The sequence below is a fragment of the Podarcis erhardii genome (assembly GCF_964252035.2).
Source record: "Podarcis erhardii genome assembly, chromosome: 8".
NCBI lineage: Eukaryota > Metazoa > Chordata > Lepidosauria > Squamata > Lacertidae > Podarcis > Podarcis erhardii.
In genome coordinates, this window is record NC_138499.1 from 38572004 (window position 1) to 38584698 (window position 12695).

Consider the following 12695-nt stretch of genomic DNA (forward strand, 5'->3'; position numbering starts at 1 on the left):
GACAGGTTTATCTGAACCATTTTCACCATTTTTTAATTCATCATATCATTGGTTAAAATTACTGTTGCTTTAAGTAATTCTTTATAGTATGTGTAACTAAACTGTGGCTCTCTCAGATGTTGTTATACTACAACTTCCATAATCCCTGACCATTGGCCTTGATGACTGAGGCTGATGAGAATTGAGTCCAAAAAATCTGGAGGGTTGCAAATCAGTCACCCATACTTTACAGCATTAGAATTATGCTACAAAACATTACCCTTTTAAATATAGATTATGAATCATTTTATAGTAATGGAACTATGCTGTGCATAGTAATCTTCAAAGCCATAACAGTGGTGTAGCTCATAGGTTTCCTTGGGTGACAAAGTCACAGCTGCCTTCCTCTCTTTCCTGAGTGCATTGCCAGAAATGCTTCCTAAACACAGGTTTTCTATATAGTGCTTACAGGTACCTACTCTTGCAGTTAGTAAGCATGGGACAACAGTTAACATTTAGGCCTGTCTGCCTTCTTTTTGCTAATAGCAACATCCATCTGCAATGGGCTCTACGTGGGGCTACCTTTGAAGGTGACTCGGAAACTACAACTAATCCAGAATGTGGCAGCTAGACTGGTGACTGGGGGCGGCCGCCGAGACCATATAACACCAGTCTTGAAAGACCTACATTGGCTCCCAGTACGTTTCCAAGCACAATTCAAAGTGTTGGTGCTGACCTTTAAAGCCCTAAATGGCCTCGGCCCAGTATACCTGAAAGAGCGTCTCCACCCCCATCATTCTGCCCGGACGCTTAGGTCCAGTGCCGAGGGCCTTCTGGCGGTTCCCTCATTGCGAGAAGCAAAGCTACAGGGAACCAGGCAGAGGGCCTTCTCGGTAGTGGCGCCTGCCCTGTGGAACGCCCTCCCATCAGATGTCAAAGCGATAAATAAATACCTGATTTCAGAAGACATCTTAAGGCAGCCCTGTTCAGGGAAGTTTTTAATGTGTGATATTTTAGTGTATTTTTGGTTTCTATGGAAGCCGCCCAGAGTGGCTGGGGAAGCCCAGCCAGATGGGCGGGGTACAAATAATAAATTATTATTATATTATTATCCATCTGGTATGCTGAATGAGGAAACCCAGCAAAGTTCATTACAAAGTTCCTTGTAATGCTTGGTACCATTTCTCAACTTTCTTTCCTTGTCACTGGAATAAATATGCCACTGCCTCCCAGCAGAAACACCAGTAGCCACCATTTGCGGTACTGCATTTCTCCAACTATCACAGATACTGTTCATGTTGGCCTGTAGCATTTTAACTCCCTATAGAAAGCATGGACTTTTTGAATTGAAATCATATTGACTTTGCAAAGATTATGGCAGAACACCCACTCTGTACATGATGTGGTACTAAGTCAGGTCTGCTGAGGCTTGCTGTGTAACTTACTTTCTACACCCATATAGCCATGCATTATACAGGAAGAGAAGTAGTGGTAGACTAGCTGCCCTTCAGCTACTGATCATCTCATTTTAAGAAACAGTTCCCCAGGACACAGCCTGAAAACCATTTGCTCAAATCTGTTAATGTCTGCAAAAACTACATGCTGAAGATACAGAGAAGATCAGAGCTTAGTAGTACAACACATACTCTGTATGCAGAAGGTCCCATATTCAGTCCTGGTATCTTTGGAGGGAGTGAAAGAGAGCCAGTGAGTATAGAAAATACTGAGCCAGATGGACCAATGACCTGGCATGGTATATGGCAATTTATGTTGACAAATGGATATAACAATCCTTAAAAGATCAGTTTCGCAGGTCAGACTGGAAAGGTGAGTGTGGCTGCCCACCTGTTAATCACATGGCACCAGATGATTGGTAGGTGGGTACCACTGCTCACCAATCAAAATCCCTTGCAAGGAGTTTTGAAGTGCTCAGCAAGCTGCTAGTGGCCAGATGTTTGGGAACCTGCAACAGTTTCAAAGCCCTTTTGCTGTTTGCAAATGACTTGAAGACATGTTTTAATAGATAGAGTAAACTATATTGTATTTCACCATAGCAAATGTTTAATATAGTACTTATAAACTTTGTTCTCTTTTGCTTTTGTTTTGGTGGTTCTCACATCACCTGTTCTACAGAGCAGTCCATTTAAAATATTTCTGAATAAAATCTCAGAACTATCCAATGCTTGGATGTAACCATATTGAGATGGGGTGGGGTTGTATTTTATCATTCCTACAATACAAATTTATACATGATTTTTTCATGTCTGATGAAAAGAGATACTGAGGAATTGTACAGTTTTAAATTGTTGATTTCATCAATCGGTTTCATCAAAAATTCAAGCCAGACAAAATACAAGGTTGCCCCCTTGTGTAGATACATTGTATCAGTCTTTTTTGTTAACATTACTAAGCACGCAATAAGAAGTCTTACATTGACTTGCTCAATACCATTTTTTAACTAACAATGCTTTCAGCATGCTACATATTATCTGTATAGGTCACATTTTTTTCAGTAACTTAAGCTGATTATAATAAGTCCAAATTAGTTAATGTCACTTTTTGTATAAAGTGTTACTTCCTAACAATTTTATCCATTCCCATAACTGAAGTCCCAATTCTTTATTAGCCATCTTTGACATCTGAACTCATAGCTACTTTCTAACACATTTTCTGCCACTAATAAGTGAAATTAAATGTAACTATATAATTTCTCCTAGCTAACTTTTGACTATGACAGCAAGATCTCAGAAGACTCAGGAAGCAAATATCCAGTCTCATTATATACATTTATATATTATGAACAACATTTTAATACTACCCATCAAATTAGTTCTCTGGTGCACAGAAAAAGCATATATAAGTATAAAAGCACCAGAAACAAAGAGCACATGCTTGTTTTAACTGGAAAGCCTGGAAAATAAAACCTGGCACTGAAAGGGTCTGGTGAGTCTTTCTGGGGAGAACATTCCCCAACTGAGGTATCCCTTCAAAAGTATCTGCTGCTTACTGGCCACTCATTTTGCCTTATATGGGGGGGGGAGTACACAGAGGAGGGCCTCAGCCTCAGAAAATAATCTCAGGGTCAGGGCAGATACATATGTGAGGAGATTGGCTTTTTGGAACCCGACCACAAGCCATTTAAAGGTTTAAAGGTTAACACTAGCACTGTGTGTATATTTATATTTCTCCTTTTATCCATAAAAGTGCCCCTGGCTATAATATATATTTACAAATACATCAAAAATAGCATTTTTTAAAAAGCTATCAATATACATTGGAAGAATTTTTTTTCAGCCTGCCTAAAAAACCACAAGAGACCAATCAAACCTCTTCAGAAAGGGAGTTCTGCAACCTCCATGACTTAACAATAAAGACGCTCTGCTGCAACCCACCCAGCCAAACTTCTGAAGGTAACAGGATGTGTTGCAAGACCTCAGATTAAGAACGTACTGGACAGGCATGTTCACATGGTAAGAGGCAATCTCAAATACAGTGCTCAAAAAAAGCATTCAGAGTTTTTAAAGTAATATTGAAAACTTAAGGTGAAGACACACATATTTTTAAAGCAGATTGTCCCCCATCTTATATTTGTGTCATAAATTCTTGATGCTTTAAATGCAGGGCTTTTCTTTCTGCTGAATTTCATCTTGCTGGTTTTGGCACAATGTTCCTACGTGTCAATGTATTATTAAATCTTGATTCTGGCTTTTATGGTGTTGGCCACCCCTCCCAGCTTTGTGTCGTCATTTTTCAACCCCCCCGTCTTAAAAAAATGGAATGAATCTTAACAAGTTCATAGTAATACTATGGCAAGTTTAAAAAGCTAATTTAAGAAGCCTCTTTCTAGGGCAAATGACTTAATCTAATCCTAAATACACTTACAAACATAATATCATCCCTACTGGATCATGCCGAAGTCCCATCTTCATGCTGAAGACCCTAAGCTGACTGAATGCTTATTAAGTCACAGAAGGCTACCTGTCAAGCAGCAGTGAAGGTGACAAAAAAGAATTACTTTGCCGCCTCTGTTGCATCCTCAAAGAGCTGTCTGGCAGAGTTGTTTTGGATAGTCCAAAGGCTGCTCATTACCAGAAGTGGTAGACGGACCTCTGGAGCCCTCAGCAGCATGCTGTGATCAGTTTTCACAGCACTTTGAGGATAAAGTAACTCAGCTCCATAGTGCCTTGGGTGTCACCGTCATTGCAGTTCCACCTGAGGTGTCATATATAATGCCTTCCCATGCTCTGCGGGATCAGATTCAATTTGCATGGCCCAATGATTTGGACAAGACTCTTACAAAGATGTGCTTCTTGCTCTCATGAACCATGTGCACAACCAGGCTGTGGTGAGTGCATCTTTATGTGATGGAATGATGCCTGCTTCTCTTAAACAAGTGGCACTGTGTTCACTCCTGAAGTAGCCCATTCCAGTTTCTATAATTTATAATTATAGAACCACCCAGTTGCAATTACAGTTGTACCTCAGGTTACAGATGCTTCAGGTTACATACGCTTCAGGTTACAGACTCTGCTAACCCAGAAATAGTACCTCGGGTTAAGAACTTTGCTTCAGGTTGAGAACAGAAATCGTGCTACGGCGGCGCGGCAGCAGCGGGAGGCCCCATTAGCTAAAGTGGTGCTTCAGGTTAAGAACAGTTTCAGGTTAAGAACGGACCTCCGGAACGAATTAAGTACGTAACCAGAGGGACCACTGTACCCCTTTTGGGGACAAGGTGGTGAAGAAAGTAATGGCTGAGCAGTTGCAGAAGTTCCTGGGGGGTACATATTATTTAGATCCACCTCAATCTGGTTTCAGGCACAATTTTGGGACTGAATCAACCTTGTTTGCTACTGGATACCAGTTGCTGGAAACCACAGGTAAGCAGAGTGCTGTTGCACTCATTTTGACTTGCAGGCATCTGGCTGGCCTCTGCGAGAACAGGATGCTAGATTAGATGGGCCATTAGCTGATTCAGCAGGCTCTTAGGTTTTTATGCTCAGAGCCATATAGCTTCGCAAGGTTGCAACTTTTCTCTGAGAAAGCCCTTCTGTCTTTAATGTGCTGAACAACGGGCAGAAATTTAAGTTATGACTCTTCCTAGCATCAAGAGTACACTGCCTATTGAATTTCTACCTATCATTCAGTTGTTAAACTCCACTAGAAGTCGCTCTATTTAGCTACAGCCTTCAAATGCAATACACAGGACCAGAACAACATAAGAACCTAACATAAGATCCAAATTAAATATTTCTAGCAAGTGTGCTAAGGAATAAGCCTTTCATGATTTCCATGAATGGAAGTCTTGTCACTAAAATCACTTAGTAGGAATAATTTGTACTGAACTCAGTGAGACTTACTGCTAAGTAAACGTGTTTAGGATGTTTAGCATTGTGCTGTAAGTATGTTTAGGATTAGGACTGCAATATCAATTCCCTTTACAGGCTAAAGTTACTAGAGTAATTATTAAAATTGGAATCATCTGAAGCTGATTGGAGTTTGTCATGTGAGATTAAATGCAGCTATTTATGAGAAGGAAACATGAACTTGGAGGCAAAAGGAGAACAAAGTCAAGAAAACCTATTTAATCCTTTGTCTTTGAAGAAACTGTGTTGCCTAACCTTCTTTTGAAATAATTATGCCATCCCCTCTTCCACATAGTCGTCTTCTCCATCTGGAATTTTCTCCATCTGTGGAAACACGACCCTGTAGTAGTCCCTTGGTGTTTCCTGCCAAACGTGAAAAACTCTTGTTGGGGGAAGGTCCATTGCTTAGGGCTCGTCGGCTACCCTCTCGTGTAGCTTGGTGTTCTATAGACTGGGATCAGTTGTGCCTGCTGCACCCTCTAGGTTCTGGTGGCTTTGGTTCTGTCTACAAGGCTACGTACCATGGAGCTACAGTGGCTGTAAAGCAGGTAAAAAAATGCAGTAAGAACCGTTTGGCATCACGGCAGAGCTTCTGGGCAGAACTAAATGCAGCACGCCTTGATCACAAAAATGTGGTGCGTATAGTGGCTGCTAGCACATGTGCCCCTGGCAATGAGGATAGTTTGGGCACCATAATAATGGAGTATGTAGGAAATCGGACTCTGGACCATGTTATCTATGGGACTGGCTGTATAACAGCTAAAAAGAAAGATGATCAGCTGAGTATAGCTCAGTGTCTGGGCTACTCCTGTGACATTATGGCAGGCTTAGTGTTTCTCCATTCACATTTGATTGTGCATCTGGATTTGAAACCTGCCAACATATTCATCACTGAACACAATGTTTGCAAGATTGGAGACTTTGGATGTTCCCAAAAGCTACAGAATGCTGCATCCGACCCACAACTTTGTCAACAAGGGGGAACATACACCCACCGTGCTCCTGAACTCCTTAAAGGTGAGCGAGTCAACCCCAAGGCAGACATCTACTCTTTTGCCATCACCCTCTGGCAAATGGTTACACAGCAAGAGCCTTATTCGGGTGAGCGCCAGTATGTACTCTACTCTGTTGTAGCTTATAACCTGCGCCCTTCTCTGACTGCAGCTGTGTTTAGAGAATCAACCATTGGCCAAAGGCTTGAAAATATAATTGGAAGCTGTTGGAGAGCTGATGTAGCAGAGCGTCCTAGTGCAGAACTTCTCCTTCACAATCTTCAGTCCCTGTCTCTAATAGTATAAAAGACCTTGTCTTGTCCCCCTTCATTTTTATTGTTGATCATCTCTTGCTAAGTTTGTGTATCTTATTGCTCTGATTCTTCTCTGCATGCAAAAGAAGTTTAAAAATATATATGTTGCTGGTGGTCAATTTTCTATAAATAAAGTTCATTACAGGAAATTAGTAGTAGGTTTGATGGTGTTCAGAGAATGCTATTAGCTGTATTTGATGGTTCTCAGAGACTGCTATTAACTGTATTCAGTTTATTATTTTGTCCTAAGCATCTGCATAGGTTAAATATGCTCAAGATCTGAGACTAGGTTGCTATCCTAGGCACACTTTGGTGGGAATTGGGTCCATTGAAGATAATGGAGCTTCCTAATAGGAATGCATACCAAGAAAAATGTAACAATTGTCATACTCCCAGTGTCATATATCAAACTAGTATTGAACAAAGGGGGGGGTAACAGTGTGATTGTTATTTTATTCTCTTTGAAAATGGTGATATATCTGTGTGGATTGAGCTACAAATAAGTTCTATAATTTCTTTCCTTGTTTTAAATTTTTTTGCTAAGCCACAGTGACATGATTTCAATGGTCAAAATAGGCTCACAAACAAGGTATCAGTATGTGTAACATATCCATGCATTTTTGGGGGAACTGATCAGAATGATGAATAATAGATTGGCTCGCTATTTTGTCTCCAGTTCAGATAAACCATCCAGCTGTTCATTACCAGGTGGTACAGTTTATGAAGATACTTTCTTAACTATACCTAGATAACAAAAGGGTTGACAAAACAGAGACTGATCCTTGATGGGCAAATACAACTGCAGTTCACAAGCAGTCATTTAAAGGTCATAAATGTAAGAGTATGTTAAGTTTAACTATCTAGTGATTGCTTTTAAAGTGTGTCCAGACACAATAGAGAACAGGACCCTGCACCTTTAATAGTAATGTAGAAGTCGGAATTTCAGCAGGTGTAGCTTGTCCTGAATCTAGCCACCCTAGAATGAATACTCAAGCATTATTCTCCCAGATTAGTGTTGTATGGAAAGGAAAAAGAATGATCTTAAATTGTTTCCATGCTTTGTGCCCCTACGTGAATTACAAGCATTCTGAAAATGCTTACCTAAGAAACCGGAGGCCTTTCTTCTGGGCATTGTGGACCAGAGAGTACTTAAGAAAGATAGAATTTTTTTTATGTATGCTACCACAGCAGCAAGGGTCCTGATTGCTAAGCATTGGAAGACACAAGATTTACCCACGCTGGAGGAATGGCAGACGCAGTTGATGGACTACATGGAACTGGCCGAAATGACTGGCAGAATCCGAGACTTGGGAGAAGAAACAATCGAGGAGGACTGGGAAAAATTTAAAGACTATTTGAAAAAACATTACAAGTTGTATGAATGTTAAAAAATGCACTTTTTAGAAATTCTAGCTTCAGCAATTGTAAATTAATGAAATGGAAATTAAGGTACAAGAAGTCAGAGGTGGAATAATGAAATAACTTTATTATGTTTAAGCTAAAACCTATAAGATGTGGGTTACAACACTTTGGAAACTAGGTAACATGATAAAATGAAAGATACAATAAGTTTTGAAATAAGTTAACAAATTGCTGATGTTTTGTATCACAGAGAACGCAGAGTTAGGAAGATGTGGGGAAGTCCATTAGATGTGCTGGAAAAAAGGATCATGGAAATTTGTAATTTCTCTACTTTATTTTCTATATCTGTCTTTATTTCTTTTTTCTGTATTTCAAAAACTTAATAAAAATATTATTTAAAAAAAAACAAGCATTCTGAAAATGATAAAACCTTACTTGCGGTCTTGGGGAAACCAAGAACAACACAAAATAGTTAACTTCTAACAATGGTACTGCAAAAAGATTTGGATATATATTCATAACAATGTACTTTTAATAAGTGGTGTGTGAGTTATGCTGCAAATCATCATCTGATCTTTGGGTAAAGCGTGGTATATTAATTAACAACAACAACAACAACAACAACAACAACAACAATTTATTTATACCCCGTCCATCTGGCTAGGCTTCCCCGCCACTCTGGGCGGCTTCCAACAAAATATTAAATTCCAGTAATGCATCAAACATTAAAAGCTTCCCTAAACAGGGCTGCTTTCAGATGCCCCATTGATAATGAAGCAGGAGACTGGAGGACTGCGATAGTTTTCTAACTAAATCTAAAGATATGGTGAAATCCTTGCTATTTTATTGCAACACCCTCTCAGATGACCTTTGAATTATGGATAATGATTTGTTTAATTTTACTTCCATGCAAATGTCAATGTTCCCATTTTGGTTGTTGCAAGTCTTCTGCTACCTTGTTCTTAAATGTTTGTGTTTAACATTTAAGCCTTGCTCTCATATCCACATTTTCTTTATAACTAACACACACACACAAAACTTCAATTTTCTTTTATGTTAAGAAGTGCAAGTTGAAGTTTATTATAAAATAATAATAATCAAAGCTACTTCTGAAAACAGTTTCCCTACCATCCCAATACTCTGGTCACAGTTCAGAGAGCTCTTTTAGGTCACATATTTACTATGGACTTTGGCTTATGATGATGGTGGGGACGTCCTCTTCTCCTCCCCTCAAGTATTTCAAACTGCTTCAAACAGTCATTCAAACTTCCAAGAGACTTACCCTGTGCTACAATATGCTGCTGTTTGTGGGGGGTAAATCATATTGATTTCTGTATTATGACTATGGCGGTATTTGTTGATATGAATAGACTGTGGCTTAAGTTACATAAGCTTATAGGATAGGTAGTTTTAGGAACACAGCTGGGAGCAAATGCAATTCCCGTTCTCCCAATAAGAAAATATTGTTTCCAGCAGAATCAAGTTTTGCCAAGTTAGTCTGTTTTGATTAAGATATAAGGAAGTTTAAAATAGCACTCTCAATTGTATCTATTTAAACAATAATCCAAAATAAGCAGAGTATTTTTAAAAACACAGAACAGCTGCTGATGCTTCCTGACTTCGTGCCTAGAACTCTCTAGCTTTCTTGTTTGGCTGACAGAACGACACTCTGTTGCGACATCTAAAACTTTATATATATATGGCAAAGTCTGAGGCATCTATAACTTGACAACTGGATATGCGTCATACACTACAAATATACAGAGGTGGTGTTTTTAATATAGTATAACTAAATGCTCACCACTGTGTTCACCACTGTGAAAGTGAACATTATTGGGATCAAACCTGCTTGTATTTGTGCAGAAATGTGGTCCAGAAATACTCTTTTACTTGGATATGGCTACAGTTGCAGAAGTAAGAAGTTCTATCTCCCACATTAACATGTTTCCTTCAGGTTCACTCATTACAACCTATGTATGTGCACAAAAACATGGGCCTGAGAATTTCTCTATGCAGTTGTGTTGCCACTGTGAAACTAGTTTCCAAAATTGTAAAACATGGTATCTAGCTACTAGACCCCAGAAACAGCTTTTCCAGAATAGTGTCTATCAACTATAATAAAACAAAAATTCCAGAAGGTATCAAAACACAAGGATTCATAGCTGTTATTAGATGAAATTTCCCTCTCATATGCAGATTGCTGCCTTGAGACTTTAAATGAGCGCTAATTAGGAGATTGAGCTACCTGTCCACACTAACCCACTTTTAAGAACTAAGACTGCAATAGGGATGCGTGAGAAAATTTTTATTCTCTCCACATTTTGGGATGAGCCAAATTATTTTACCATGTCCCCTGCAACAATGTGCAAATCAGGACATAGGTATGTGGATTAGTCTCCACAATTTGTGAACCAATATGTGCATCAATACAATACTAATTATTAGTTCATTTATTAACTGCTTTCTGTTAAGTATTTCAAAGCAATTTCACAATACATAACCATTTAGAAGGCTTGTTGAAAGAGGAAATGATTTTTTGCTGAAAAGACGAGATATGGCACCTGTCTAACGGGCAGGTACTGGCACACTAGAGGGCCCATTGTAGTATCATGCAGACGGACTTCCTGGCAATATGGTATCTGCAAAATGTCTTATGCGGCATATTCTAATTGTTGGTTAGGCATATAAGGGGTGATATTATATTTTAGGTATCCTTGTTCTAGCTGAAGCTGGTAAAAACTAGCTGGCTTAGAGCAGCTAATAACTCCACCGTAGTCATGCAAGTAAAAAAAAAAAAAAAAGTTTAATGCAGCTAGGGAACAAAGCATGTGGTCCCTTCATGGGGAATTGTCCAGAGAAAAAGATAGCTGCTTCCATAAGCAGTCCTCAGACCACTTTATAAATACATTACTTTTATTTTAGTAGAACCCCATGGATTTTTAAGAATGTATTCAAATGCATGGAACAGAAATAGGCTGGGTAGTCCACACATAACATACTTTAATGTATTATTTACAAAGAAGTAGCTTGTGTGTCAACATAAATGGGTTGCTATCTATCATATTTTTTTAACAATAATAACTAACCTTCACATTAGATGCTCACATTAATATAAATGTATATATCAAAATCTGTTGTATATTTGCCTTTTGTCAACTCTCCTTCTATTGCATCTTAGACCCCTGGATTTAGTCCTAAACATCTGTGTTGGTGTGCAGTGTCCTATTACAGTTGGAGATGGGCTGATGTAACAGTTGAATGTATCTTATCTTACAGATTTAGTTTTATGTTTCAGTTTTGTTTTGTTTTAAGAATGTAACCAAACTTTGATCTGAATTGAAGTTCACATGTTCAGTTAGTATACTTTATAAGAGATGGTAGAGGAGGGCTATACCTGGTTCCTAACAGAATCAATGTCAATAAAAAGTTATTCCTTCTTGCCATAACGTGAACTCCTTAGCATCTCTCTAGATAGGAAAAGATAGAAAATTCTTATCTATAATGGAGAAGAAGCGAATAGGTATATATGATAATCCCCTTCTGTTGAGAAAGAAAGGATAAAAAATGAGTGCTGCAGAACTCTAAACGCCAAGAAAATTACTGTGACAAAAGGTTTCACGCATCAAGTGTTATTCTCAGTAAACAGATGTATGGTTACAGTGTTGGAAATGTGGGGGGGGGGCAAAAAGTTGTAGAATGTAAGAGATACATAACATTTCCATACAATAGTACCATACAATAGAAATGCAATGATTATTTACAACAGCAGGAATCAATGTTATCATGTTAGCTTTGCTGAGTTGCTTTTTACACCTGTAGTGAGACAGAATGCCTTTTTCTTATTTAAGACCTAAATCATGTTTGGGGAAATATTCCACCAACAGACTTTTATTTCACTTTTTTTGCCACATTACAAAGTTGTATGGGACTCCCATCTCAAATCTGCTTCTAAGTGTTACATCACTGAACTAGAATTTAACTCCAGCAATTTTGATTCTATTTATTTAGATTTTAAATTTAGGTCAAGGATTTATCTCCCACTGCCAGCATTGTTTTCCTAGCTTTGCTAGCTAATGTATATTGCCAATGACAACTGTTGACACTGCTGTGCATAAATAATTCATTATAATTATTATACTAAGATCCTACTAAAAAGGAATTGTTTTCTCAAGCTCAATATGGATGGCATCTTTTCTTCCTCCCTATCCTCCATGTCTTATTGCAAAACTACCACCAATGATATTTAATCTCCTTTGTCATCCAGCAACTCTGTTTTGTATTCATATTAGCTTCAGCCACTTACCCAACCTTCTTAACAAAACTGTGAGTGTGGAAATGAAACAGGCTTATCCATTTCAATTTATCTACAACCTTCGTCTTTTAAAATAACAACAACAATCTTTATTACGGTCCAGAGACCAACAAAACATTACAAATCAATACAGAGTTCATACAGCCTACATTCAGGTTAATCAAGCACTTTGTTTGGAATATAGGGCTCATTTGTTCTTGCAACCACCGATAGAAACTTTGCCACTGCCAAAGTTCTAGCTTTTGTCCGGTCTTCCAGTAGGAACCTGACATAGTGAGCCTCTGACTTTCCCGGGAAAGGCACCAGCAAGGGTAGAATCAATTCAGCCCTGGCCTGCTCAAACTTCGCACAATGTAACAAAATATGATTTATG

General features: G+C 38.6%; 3 protein-coding genes across 3 annotated transcripts in view; 2 read left to right on the forward strand and 1 right to left on the reverse strand.

Moving 5' to 3' along the window:
- CHCHD7 (coiled-coil-helix-coiled-coil-helix domain containing 7) overlaps nucleotides 1-12695 on the reverse strand; it is a 57182-nt gene that overhangs the window by 41775 nt on the left and 2712 nt on the right. The window lies entirely within an intron of this gene.
- The window catches only part of PLAG1 (PLAG1 zinc finger), a 65117-nt gene that overhangs the window by 33854 nt on the left and 18568 nt on the right, over nucleotides 1-12695 (forward strand). The window lies entirely within an intron of this gene.
- On the forward strand, nucleotides 5259-6690 carry MOS (MOS proto-oncogene, serine/threonine kinase). Its single transcript, XM_081875143.1, has one exon. The coding sequence runs from the start codon at nucleotides 5615-5617 to the stop codon at nucleotides 6638-6640; it is 1026 nt and encodes a 341-aa protein (XP_081731269.1). The 5' UTR covers nucleotides 5259-5614; the 3' UTR covers nucleotides 6641-6690.